Source organism: Nicotiana sylvestris, chromosome 4 (assembly GCF_000393655.2).
Source record: "Nicotiana sylvestris chromosome 4, ASM39365v2, whole genome shotgun sequence".
NCBI classification, from domain to species: Eukaryota; Viridiplantae; Streptophyta; class Magnoliopsida; order Solanales; family Solanaceae; genus Nicotiana; species Nicotiana sylvestris.
Genome location: NC_091060.1, coordinates 154,234,930 through 154,248,393, shown reverse-complemented (window position 1 = coordinate 154,248,393; position 13,464 = coordinate 154,234,930). Strand labels below are relative to the sequence as shown.

Below are 13,464 nucleotides of genomic sequence, written 5' to 3'. Positions count from 1 at the left end.
CCTTAGAACCTACTTGTGGGATCTTTTAAGTTTGCTAGCATCAATTTTTGCAACATGTAGCTGTTGATTTAACGAGAAATGTGAAATAAAATAATTTAACTAGAAACACGAAAAAGTTTCGTCAAATTCCAAAAAATTATTTTCTTATATTCATATACTGTGTGGTGTTCTTGGTACTTAGTAGGAAAACGAGGCAGTATCTTGAAAAAGCACCTCTCACAGCGCAAGGGGGGTCGAAATTTATAAAATGTGTTGGGTACCCGACTTCTTTTAATATGGAACCTGAAAAAATCCATGAAATGAGCGGAGCGTTACAACTTTCAATATTATGCGATCACGTTGTGAAGGATAAAAAATTTGGAATATAAAAATGCGGAAAAATTATAAGGCATTGTCTTGTTCCATTGCATAAATCTACGAAAGTTCCCCATTTTCCCAATAATGTGAATTCATGGCAATGAATTACGACTATTTGCCAGAAATTGAAAAGGAACTAGGTATGATTTATTGATAAAATGCAGGGAGATTGCAGTCTTAGTTTCGCCATTCCAGTTGGTTTGGACGTAAGTTTCGTGTCTAATATTTGCTACGTCTTTGTGTACAAGGTGAATAGGCACATGACACGATATTTCTCAATTGGGGCTTTAGAGATTTTGGGCAACAAAGTCTTAGCTCTCATGTCCACTACTGGCTGTTAAATGGTGGCTTCCAATTTGCAACATTTGACATTTTCAATGAGCACCCAATCACGCCTTGTGAATTGTTCACATTACTAATGACTACGTAATACCTATTTTAATAGCTCTTGCTGTTTAGTTATATCCAGCTGACTAAAGCACGTGAAGTTTTAGTATTTCTGTCGCAATCTTAATTCCCTTTGGTGTACTGGTGGTGGTAGTGTGTACTGGGATTAATTCCTCAGATTTTGCAGAGCTAATGATAAGTGCTCCGGATGGTATTTTTAGGGCAATAAAAGATCAAAACTCTACACTCGAACATAAGGGATCATTTCGACTAAACAAACTCTTATAGGAATAATATTGAGCTGAAAATAGTAAAATTTAACGAAAAATGAATTCGGTCTTTCAGAATGCCATGAAATCCATAAAACCGAACAATTATAGTGGCAGCCTTGGTAGTTTGGTAGGATTTGTGTTTAAAACTAAATTAAAAGGTCAAAATAAACAAACAAAGAATTTAAGAACATCAATAAACAAAGAGGAAAATGAAACGAAGCTTTTTTTTTTCTTTTTACTCAGACCGATTAGTGCATTTATTAATAAATAAATATATGTTATTTTATTTTACTTTCCTATCACATCCAATGGTTTAACCTAAAATCCGTTTTTGTTAGTACAATATATAAATGGGGTATCCACGAAAACACTGCCGAAAAGAAGGGAAAAAATACTAGAGGTTTTCGAATTCAAATTTTTGTAGTAAGTAATTGAGGATTTGAATCTTCAATGTGACGAAAATCTTGAGGAAATCGTCCAAAATGATACTCTGTCTCTCCCAATTGTTGATCAAGAACATGTATCTGATTTGGGGTGATATTTGAAATTAAAGAAGAATATGAAGTTGCACGTTGTGTTTCAATTTTTGGATAAAATGCTTGTTAATATGTTGATCAGTATAAGCTCATTAATTATTTTAAATAGGTGGTTGCTTTGTCATTTGGAAGAGCAAGATGTTACAATCATTGATGGATCAATGGGGGACGAAAGATGGAAGTCGATATGAACAACGATTTGGGTATTGACCCAGCAGAACCTTCAGTTGGAGATGTTGCTTGAATTGGAGAGTAGAGTGAAGATGTTCCAATCGATGGATTAATAAAGGATGAAAGATGGATCAGGGTATTTGCCCTAGCAGAATCCTCAATTGAGGTAAAATTAAAGAAGATTGAAATTGCGCGCTGTGGTTCAATTTTTGGATAAAATGCTTGTTAAGAGGTTGATCAATACAAGGCTATAAGCACATAAATTATTTTAAATAGGTGGTTGCTTTGTCGTAACCGTAAAATTGCATGAAAGGGGCGAAGAAGTGCTTCAACTAACACCTCTTGTATTCCGCATTTTATCTATCAAAATTATGGGACTATCAATTGGCTAGCTAGTAAAATGTCAGCAACAAATATTGTCAAAGGTGAGTCTCGAATCTTTAAGATACTTTGTTGCCTTGGTCTTGTTTATGATTGATTTATCAAATTGTTGACTTTCTTTAAACTTATATTTTAACATAGGTTAAGGTAGTGAATATGAGACCCTCAGTTACAAGGGCAACACAATAAATTAATGTCCTAATGTCAATTTTTAATAAATGACATAGACATATACACGCATGAAAAAAGTTAATGTCGCCTTTTTTCTTCGTACTTTTTGTTTATAGTGAAATATTTCTACAAGATATAAAGCCTTTAAGTTACAACAAAATTTGATACCAATATTATTATTTATATTGGTAATGATTAGTTCATATTTACAAGTTGGCATGTGTTTGTAATATATTATCTTGGATCTTGTTATAAAAAGGTTATTTATTAATATGAAGATTTGAGTAGTTTAATAAAAAGTTCTAAATTATTTTTACTCAAAAATAGGCATTTTTTAATAATAAAAAATTTGTGCTTTCTAAACAAAAATAAAATCACAAAAGGAATTTTACACCACATGACGGTTTAGAGCATATTTTTTATAGACACTTTCAAACAATAACCCAACTAAACAAAAAAAAAATATTTTGTAAAAAAGAAAAATGTGAAAAAATAGAAGAAAACAAGAAAAAATGATGTCGATGCATGTAACATCCGCAGGCCATGAAACTGGTTAAATATGTTCGGAGGTGGTATTAGCTCCACTTTAAACAAGAATAGTGAGTAATAAGTCGCCCGTAAAATTAAAGTTTATAAATGAGTTTTCTGAACAAGCTTAGGGAGTAACTTATGAATTTTTCATTTTTTATTCAATGTGTTTGCTTTTGTAGCTGTATGTATGACTTTTCCGAACAAGTTCATTTCATGAAAAAGATCCATGAAATGAACAGAGCTTCATGACTTTCAAAATGAAGGATTAATATCATGCAATTCCATAGTATAGGATAAAAAAAATTAGATCATAAAGATTCCTAATGTCAAAGTGGTATCAACAGTATGGAGTTTCAAAATGAAGGATCAAATTTATAAGAGCTATGTGGTTTGAAACATATAGATTCTCCCAAATATGTAGAATTTACACCTATCGCAGAAGTAAGATCACAAGAAATCTGAAATCTTCCGCCATTTTAGTAACTTTATCATCCTCATTGGATTATTTCCAAATACAATTATAACACAGTATCCAAGAGTTGTCTGATGCACATAGTTTCTTTTCTTCTAAAAAAAGGCAAACCTGAAAAGAGTAGTTGTTGCGATGGGTACACATACTAATGTAGATGAACACAATGATTTAATTGGGCAATCTGTTCTTTTATCTGAAGCTATTCAGGCTTTTTACATGATTGATTTCTCTGTATCAAATACTACCAAACATCATCCCTGGAATACAAGACTTGTAAATGGAATCAATAACTTCACAATCAATTCAATGGTTCTGTTTCTAACCGACCTACAAAATCTAATCAAACTTATCTTACTAACTACCAGTTAGTAATCCTAACACCACATACATCTGAGGACTGCAAAATCTACTAAAACAAACACTATGTCCGCAGCATCGTTAAAGCACCATTAGCCAGATATCCAGTTTAAGCAAAACCAAGAACACAGTCTACTCCTTCCTATTGTATGTCCAAGCAGAAGCCTAATTTACAATTGTCTCATATCTTCAAAGAATGAAGCTGGTATTTCCACTGGAGAGGTCAACGATGACACACACTTAAACTGTAAAAAGTAACTCACAGGTCAAGTTAGATAACCAAATTAAACAAAGCATCTACAATATTATAACCAATGACCATCTTAGATTAATACCTTATGCTGCTTATATTTGTCCCTCACAGCCGCTAAAGAGCCTCCTCTTCTACTTAATTGCAAGTCGTGTAAGATAAGAATACATTCCTTCAAATCCGCTGCTTTATATCCCGAGTATTGTTGAAGAGCCAAACTCCAAGGATGTGTATTAGGTTGTAGTGTAAACCTCGAAAGGAATACCACAGCAGCAGCCAGCAAAGAAGGTACGTATTTCACACAGCTATAATCCAATATGCTTAACTCCGCTAGGTAATAGCCCAAAAACTCCAACTGCAAATTGGGGGTTTTATAATCTTCTTGAGCAACCCCAGTAAATCTTCTGAGAAATGTTTTCACTGTGGGATTTCCCATCTCAAAGTTGAGTGTTTTAAGCACATCAGCTTCCATTTTCACCACCTCTTCCTTAGTATATGTGTTATCCGTTATGTAACAAAAATCTTCAACATGTGGTGGACTAATCTCCTCATACTTCCTGTAAATTACCAAATCAGAATACACTCGTGAGCAAAATTCATAAACACTCAAAATTCCAGGAGTTAAATCCAATGCAAAGCTAAGATACTTACGCAGAAATGAGCATTGACGAAACACCCAAAAGCTGAAGTTTTTGCCTGGTGATGACATTTGTTGATAAGAATCTATCGATGTAGGAAACAGCAAGATATAAAGTGTCTGAAAGTAGCTTGTATTCCTCTGCAACTTCCACTAGCCAATCGACTAATACCCCTCTCATGTTTGGGCTCAAATCCTTCTGAACTTTCTCTAAGTAATCAGGCAAAGGTCTCCTCTTTTCCTCAATCTGAACACAAAACCACCAAATTTGTCAAAACCCAAATTTCAACAAAACACAACACCGAGCACCATTACAGCCAGACAAATTCAATATTTACTTTTTCTAGTCAATATACATAGATTAAACATTAATTATACACAACTACACATATATTATACATGAATTATATATACATTATACATGTGCTGGCTATTTTAAGTTTAAGATATTAGATAGACAGCTATTTGGGTTAATTCTTCTAGATCGATCGAAAAGCCAATATTCAAATAATTCATAAAAGTAACTACATTTCAATCTCCAAGATCCTATTTTCAAGCATGTCTATTTTTACAAATTAAGGCAGAAGAAACCAAATCAATTTCTTTTAAGTCACTAAACAACAACAATAACCACGCCTTAATCCCAAAATATAATTTTTGCTATATAAACCCTCACTATCTAATTACTACTACATTACTGATCTGAAACAAGTCAGCTATATGAGACATAATTAATCAAATGCAAAAACATAATAACAATATGAAGTAAATAAAAGAGCTCAATTTAATTCAAAGAAAAATATACTAACCTCCATTTTACGAAGATAATCATATATATCAGAAACATAAGCACTACACATCTGAGGGTCATCGTAATTAGCATCAACATTATCCACATTCAACTCCTCCTTATCAATTTTACTAGTCACAGCCCTTTTCAGTTTCCTCTTAGATTGCTGCTGCTTCGATTTGGGTTGTTTTTTAGGCTCAGTGTTCAAACCCTTAATTTGACTCACACCCAGATTAGAAAAATTCTGAATCTCGCCCAAAACCACCCGTTTCTTACTAGGGTGTTGTTGTTGATGTGAGGCCATAGCCTCTGCTGCCCTTTTCTTGGCTAGCCGTGTAACTCTGCCACAATTTTCTAAATCCGCCATTATTGCCTCTTTCTCTTGCTTCTTCATATGTAGTTGCAAGAACTAACAAAGAAAAGCAAGAGAAAATTAGTTGAATTGAAGATTTGACGAACTGGAGAGGAAAGAAATGAGAGGTTTATTGGGTTTATAAGCCGCCAATATGTTTGTTTGGATTTTGGGGGCTGTTTTAAAATTCGAAGTTTGGTAAAATTTGGGTGGTTTTCCCTCCCACCCACTCCCCCGGCTGGTACCCAAACAGTGCAAAATGTATCAATTTTACAACTGTTTAGTATATTTGTATTTTTATAGCAAAAACAAAACGCGCCCGCGCCCCAACAGAATTCAACCGCGCTAATTTCCTTTTTAAGATTTCAAATGAAAAGTGTTAAATATACTACTAAAAAGAGTGATTTTACTCTTTTTGTAACGCTTCTTTTAACCATATTCAAGGTAGTCATTACTCATTACTTATATAGCCTTATTGGAGTAACTTGTTTGGCTAATTTCTTTTGAAAAAATTGATGTTCTTAAAAAATTATTTAGTGAGTTAGGATAATTGACCAACTTTTTGAGGAAAGGGAAGTGACGTTCAGATGTATTTGGCGAAATTTTCAAAATTCACTTAATTTGGAAAGTGTTCTGTAAAATAAAGATTCAAAAAAATAGTTTAATAGCATCTTGTGTTTAGCCAAATCATATGAGAAGTGCTTTTGTTAACAAATAATTTTTGTTTGACCAATCTCTTCAAAAGACGATTTTACTGCAAATTACAAGAAATGACATGTAAGATTTATTTTACAAATAGTACTATTATTTGTATAATTTAAAATAATTATTATGAGAGACATTGAAAGAAAGATTGAGATTTATGAAAATTTTCTCTTGTAATTTTATTCATAGTACTCTGTTCTTTATATGCAGCCCTATCCTATAGATAGATACAAAGAATGTAAATAAAATATTCCTATACACTTGTCATATCTTCTAGTGGCAAATTGTATAACTAACTTAACAGAGAATTATTCTTTAAAATGTGGGCATGTGCTCACTCACGTGTAGAAGCTTCCAAATCTTTTGTCAGTTGTATCACATGGATGGCTCAGATTTCCCTTCTCCTCCTAATCCAGTGGTCACCATTAGATCTTAGGATTATAATATCAAAGGCTATTATGTTGACACGTCACATAACCAAAAGCTTCAGACATAAGTCCAAAACTTCCTTTGGAAACTCTGAAACTTTATGTTTTTCTTCTTCGCTGCATCTTCTACTTCTTTCTTCTTCTTCTCCCTTGTATCTTCTTCGTCCATTAAATTGTCACGGGGTTCTGTTCTTCAACATGCCCCCTCAAGGTGAAGGGGAGAGAATGGACCCCCAGCTTGCACAAAATACTCCGATGAGAACCTCCGGATAAGGGTTTGGTAAATAAATCGGCGAGCTGAGATTCCGATGGAACAAAAGAGAGAGATATCAAACCAGAGAGAAATTGTTGACGAACAAAGTGGAAATTCAGTTCCACATATTTGGTTTGTTCATGATAGACGGGGTTCCGAGCTATATGAATCGCGGCTTGACTATCAGAGTGAAGAGGCATGGGCAAAGTAGGGTGTACTGTTAGATCTGCCAAAAGGCGAACATGCCAAGTAATTTCTGTCGTGACTCGACGCATTGAACGATATTCAGCTTTGGCAGATGACAAAGAATGGAAGCTTGTTTCTTGGATTTCCAAGAAATAGGTGCACCGCCAAGGGTAATGAAGAACCCACTCACTGATCGTCTAGAATCACGACATGATGCCCAATCAGCATCGCAAAAGGCCATTAAATCAAAAGAAAGGTGTAAAGATAATAGAATGCCTTGTGAGGGATCTGTGCGAAGATATCTTAATACTCGTTGAGCAGCATAAAGATGAGAAATACAAGGTCTTTGTATGTATTGAACTAGAGATAGAACAACAAAAGAGAGATCGGGTCGGGTGTTCGTCGGATAGTTGAGTTTACCAACTAAATGGCGATAAAGGCTTGGGTCATCCAAATGAGGTCCCAAATCTGCCTGAAGCTTAGTGGAAGGGTCCACTGGTGAAGAAATCCGAGTTCATGTACAATTGAACTCTTATAGTAATTCTAAGGTAAATTTCCTTTGGCTGATGATGAACCCCTATTTTTCTCTGAGTATTTCCATGCCTAGAAAATAGTGAATATTGCCTAAGCGTTTCACCTTAAATTCTGAATGAAGAAAGTCAGTAATATGTTGTATCTCTGTTGCATCATCTATGTGAGTAGGATATCATCCACATATACTGCTATGATAGAAACAAGATCTCCATTCACTTTATAGAACAGAGAATAGTCATTGAGGGAACTAGAATAGCCTTTAAAACTCAAAGTACCTGCAAGTCTGGCATACCATTGCCTGGATGCCTGTTTTAGCCCACAGAGAGATTTCTTCAGTAAACAGACTTGATTTGGTTTAGGTGGAAAAACACCCGTTGGAAATTTCATATAAACTTCTTCTTGCAATTCTCTATGGAGGAATGCATTATTCACATCAAGTTGTGACACTCCCCAACCTTTCTTCACAACCACAATCAAAAGACACCTTATGGTTGTCATCTTTACCACAGGTGAAAAAGTTTCAAAATAATCAATTCCTTCCCTTTGAATGTCCCCCCCCCCCCGACTACTAACCGAGCTTTCAATCTTTCTACAGTCCCATCTGAGTGATGTTTGACCTTGTACACCCACTTACAGGGTAAGGCTTTCTTCCTTGTAGGTAAATCTACCACATCCCAAGTGTGGTTTAATTGTAATGCTGCAATTTCTGCTTCCATAGTTGCTTTCCTGTCACGACCCTGTAAGCACGTGATTTTTGACCCTCCCCGAGAATTTTCACATTTTCTTTAGCATAAATATGAAATTGGGTCTAATATAGCCATTTTAACTATTTTACTTTATTTCGTTGCAAAAAGAAAAAAAATCACAAAATATATATATAAATTTTAGTTTATGTATTTCTCATAAACTTGAAAAATACAAAAATTGTACTTTATTTTGGTACTTTATATAAATTCGAAAATTACAAAAAAATATAATTCGATTAATGTTTTGTAGTCGTTTTAATTTTGGAAAAATACAAAAAATATTACTTTATATTTTTGTCTTTATTAAAAAACGAAAATTACAAAAAAAATAATTTTATTAATATTCTATAGTCATTTTAACTTTGAAAAATACAAAAAATATTGCTTCATATTTTATCTTAATATTTAAAAAACGAAAATTACAAAAATAGTTTTATTAATATTTTGTAGCTATTTTAAATCTTGAAAAAATATTTAAAAAGATATAGTTTTGTTTGAATACTAGTCTTATTTTTGGTAGTTATTTTGCTTACATAGGACTAGTTAAGCAACGTGTTCCTATTTCTCGGGTCCGGGCAAAAGAATAATATTCGGGTTCAAACTACCCGGTTTTAGGCCTAATTTCGGACCTAACCCATAATAAACCGTGTCCAGGACATATGGGGAACCCCACCACGCGTGGGGGACATAAACCTTGAACCCCACCACGCGTGAGGCTCATTTTTCTTGGCAAAACATTACAAAACACGGACAAAGGCAAAAGCATGGGAGGACTTTTGAAAAATTTGGAAGAAAACTATTGTTCCTCTTTCTTCTTCAAAAGAAGAAAGAAAGAAAACCGACCCTCGACCAACAGCTTCCTCTCCATCGACGAAAACCAGAAAAACCATCGTCGACCACTGTTCATCTTCTCCAAAAGGAGAAGAACAAAACCCTAACGCTCCCTCCATTGAAGTAACCCGTCACCTCCACGTCCAACCACCATCAACAAACCGCCATTGTTGCCGTTGCGAGCTCCCTCCGTCGACCACTGCCCCAAACACCACCCTGACACCACCACCAAACAGACTTCTCCACCTCCAGTCGCACCCCCCAACGTTTGAAGCCCTGCAACCTTTCGTCGCCACCCTCTCACGTCCAAACTCCAAAACGCCACCACCCCACGTCCGTCGACCACCAGCTCCTCCCCCCGTTGTCAATGTACTCCAAAAACACCACCCACAACGTCCAAACATCACGTCGCAACCAGTTCCCCCCAACGCCTGAACCTAACCAAACCCTACCCCAAAACCACCTGCCGAGCCAAAAATCCAGCAAACCTCGTCGTCACCCCCCCTCGTCGGAACGTAGGCAGCTGTTGCTGTGTTCTTCTACCCCGTCACTGTCCCTCGACCCCTCCTGCTTCATCTTTTCGCACCAAGCTGTTGGGTCGAGAAAGGTCAGTAGCAGCGAACATGGCAGATTGTTAGCACTTGCGGGTCCGAGTTTTCTATTTCCATCGAGGTCGGCTTTGGTTCGTCGAGGTCCGGTACGTCGAGGTGTTTGTCCGAGTTTCCGTCGTTGTTCAGTGAGATCCGGTTTGAGTTCCGTCGGGGCGCTATTTGTCGTTCTAGGTTTGTCGAGGTTCGAAAGTTAGTGTTCTTCGTCCTTTGTTTCATTTCGTTCGATTCGCATATTATGGTTTAAGATGAATGTCAACAATGCAATTTTCGTTTTTTTTGTTAAAAATGTTCATCTTATGATTAGTTACTGCATATGCTTAAAGTAAATGTGAGAACATATTGTGAACTTAAGTTTTTTTTTACGAGAATGTCTACTTCTATGCATATATTTGTGTTTATTAAGGGAGCAATTTGACATCCGGTGATTTGTTGCGAACATATGTGCTCGCATATATTATGTACTCTCGTTGTAATGGGTATGTGAACGTCTGAATAAAAAAAAATCATGACTACTAGCGTTTAAACCTTATTTCTCATTTGTTAGTAATGGAAGTTGGGTTTAATAACAATAACAATACGTTAGCAAAGTTAGGAATAATAGGAACCCTATTAAAATTCTTAGAATTCGGGACAGGCCGCTTAGCGAATTTCACGGTCTTTCCAAAATAACAATACGTTAGTTGCTTTAAGCGCGTATTTAATAATGTTACCTTCTTAACTCGGGTGCACATTTATGTGACCCAAATCCAAGTCTCAACGGAGTCGAAATGTGGTTCTAATCACGGGTACATTGATTGTGACGTGGTCTGAGACGCATTTCCATAACGTTGTAAATTCTTAAAAAAAAATAATAATAATAAAAATGAGGCGAGCCTCACCAAATAAAAGGGACAAATTGCGGGGCCCTCACAAAATATATGTATTAAATACTTAGATTCCGGGACGGGCCGTTTAGCAAATTTCACGGCCCTACCCCAAAATAATAATGCGCTAGTTGCTTTAGGCGCGACTTTAATAATGATATCTCCCTAAATTCGGGTGCACATTTATGTGGCCCAAATCCAAATCTCAACTGAGTCGAAATATGTCAATAACCACGGGTGCATTGATGTAACGTGGTTCGAGATATGTTTTCACGACGTTGCAAGTCCTATAAAAATAACATTGAATGATAAAAGCGGTTAAAAGATAAAATTGGCACATAAGTTCACATTTGTATAAAATCAGATAATCAAGCCGAATATAACAGTTGAGCGACCGTGCTAGAACCACGGAACTCGGGAATGCCTAACACCTTCTCCCGAGTTAACAGAATTCCTTATCTAGATTTCTGGTACGCAGACTGTAATATGGAGTCATTCTTTTCCTCAATTCGGGATTAAAATTGGTGACTTGGGACACCCTAAATCTCCCAAGTGGCGACTCTGAAATAAATAAATAAATCCCCTTTCGATTGTCCATTAATTGGAAAAAACTCCCTTGCGCCCCATCGGGTGCGGAAAAAGGAGGTGTGACAGCTCTGGCGACTCTGCTGGGGATCTCTTTACCCAGAACCACTGGTTCAGGGTTAAGAATTCGAGCTTAGAATAATTGTTATTATTTGGCTTTATTTATTATCTGATTATTACATGTTTTGAGCCTAATGTGCTAAATGCTGCTTTTACCGCTTTGATATTATTTGAACTGTATATAAATTGTGCCGAAACCTTTCTCTTCTTACCTCCGGGGATGTGCTTACTGGTTGAGACTCCCTATTCTGTTAGTGTCATACCCTGAATAAAAGAGGCTCGGAAAGTTTCTAAGCCGGCTGGCCTTTTGGTTCCCGGAAAGGAGCTCCTTCCTCAGCTCGAGTTGTCCGCTCGGGTACACTGTCTAGAACACCGACCCAGGTTTTGAACATAGAATAACGTGACTTCATGCCGGATCCCTAGTAGGAACGTTTGTTTGCATCATGTGCATTTGACTTAGGGGACTCAACACAGGGGTTGGGTCCGTCTAGGACAAGCAACCTGAAAATAATAGACCATCCTGAGGCATCCTATTTGTTTTCCGTGCATTTATTTTGTCTCGTTGACCGGTGTTTGAATATTTTGAATATTGTGAAATTGAAAAAAAAGAAATAGCGGTTAGGGAATTGATTGTTTATTTTTGAAAAAAACCTAATACACAAATACTGTCAAAACTCTGCCGAAATTTTGAGAAAATGAAAAAGTGTCTTATTAGTTTGTTTTATTAAAAGCAAGGGAAAAATAGAAAAAAAGAGTAGTGGCTTTGTCTTGTTTTTCAAAAAAAAAAAAAACAAATTAGAAAAAATAGTTTGTCTTGCCATAAAAATGAAAATAAAAAAAAGAGTCTTGTTTTGAAATGGGTTTTTATTTATTTATTTGTTTATGAAAATGCCAAAATAAAAATAAAAAATAATAAAGTAGTTTGTTTTTTTAAAAAAAATTAGTTTATTATTTGTTGCAAATATATATATATATATATATATATATATATATATATATATATATATATATATATATATATATATATATATATATATATAAATCCAAAGGTTTTTCATTATTTCCTAAAATGTATATATATCTTTATTTGTTGCGAAAATGTTTGTCTTGCAAAGTCTAGAAAAGTTCTTTTAGACTCCCAGTTTTCGAAACAAAAATCCAAAAATATTTTCCGTTATTGACTTCTTTAGAAAGTTTTTTTTAATTATTAAAAAAAAACATATATATATATATAATAAAAAGAATCCGAAAATATTTTCCCTCTTCTTTAAATATTGAAAAGAAAATTCAAAATTCAAAAATATTTTTTTAGAAGCATTTCTTTTATTAAAAGTAGAATTCCAAAAATATTTTCTTTTTAGAATAAGAGAAAAAACAAACAAATGAAAATTCAAAAATATATCTTAGAAGTCTTTCTTTTAAAAAGAAAATTAATACTTCCTTTCTTCTTTTAAAGTAGTTCTTTCACAAAGATGATAATAATTAAAAAAAAAATGTTAGTTCATTTACTTATTCATGATCAGCCCGAACTACGCGGGTTTGATTCTCACCGGATGTGAGATACGTAGGCAACCCTCATCGGGACCAACCCCACCTTTTGCTAAAAAAGCCAAAAATAAATAAATAACAAAAAGTATATGTCAAATTTTAATTTTGGTGATGTTGTTTTGTCATAAATAGCCGAATGTTCCCGAATGGGACGCCGGAAGGCTGACTTTGCATAAACAGCCACCCTTGGGTCATTTTTTTGGTCCAGTCGACCCACATAGCCTTAAAAATCTTCGTCCCCGAGGCATTGAAAGGCCGTGTTTGCAATGTTGAATTTTCTATTTTTGAAAAATGATAAAAGAGTCATAAACAAGTCCGGGTGATGCCGCTTATGTCAAAAATGGCCAAATGTTCCCGAAAGGAACTCCGGAAGGGTGCCTTGGTACAGACGGCCACCTCGTTTTTTTCCCTCACACAACCTTAAAAATCTTCGTTCATGAAGTGCTGAGA

General features: G+C 35.2%; 1 protein-coding gene across 1 annotated transcript; it reads right to left on the bottom strand.

Moving 5' to 3' along the window:
- Nucleotides 1-3,376: 3,376 nt before the first annotated feature.
- On the bottom strand, nucleotides 3,377-5,876 carry LOC104241127 (G2/mitotic-specific cyclin C13-1-like). The gene is made up of 4 exons (XM_009796042.2): nucleotides 5,332-5,876; nucleotides 4,537-4,769; nucleotides 3,971-4,442; nucleotides 3,377-3,880 (listed from the first exon to the last, which is right to left on the bottom strand). Exons 1-4 carry the CDS (start codon nucleotides 5,704-5,706, stop codon nucleotides 3,806-3,808), a joined length of 1,155 nt encoding a protein of 384 aa, XP_009794344.1. The 5' UTR covers nucleotides 5,707-5,876; the 3' UTR covers nucleotides 3,377-3,805.
- Nucleotides 5,877-13,464: the final 7,588 nt, after the last annotated feature.

Bases quoted from the DNA above. Each gene is read 5' to 3' on its own strand.
- LOC104241127 (XM_009796042.2), bottom strand. From the start codon at position 5,706: ATGAAGAAGCAAGAGAAAGAGGCAATAATGGCGGATTTAGAAAATTGT. The intron at 4,443-4,536 runs GTAAGTATCTTA...GGTAATTTACAG, and splicing joins TCGTCAATGCTCATTTCTGC to GAAGTATGAGGAGATTAGTC. The intron at 3,881-3,970 runs GTATTAATCTAA...TACTTTTTACAG, and splicing joins ACAAATATAAGCAGCATAAG to TTTAAGTGTGTGTCATCGTT.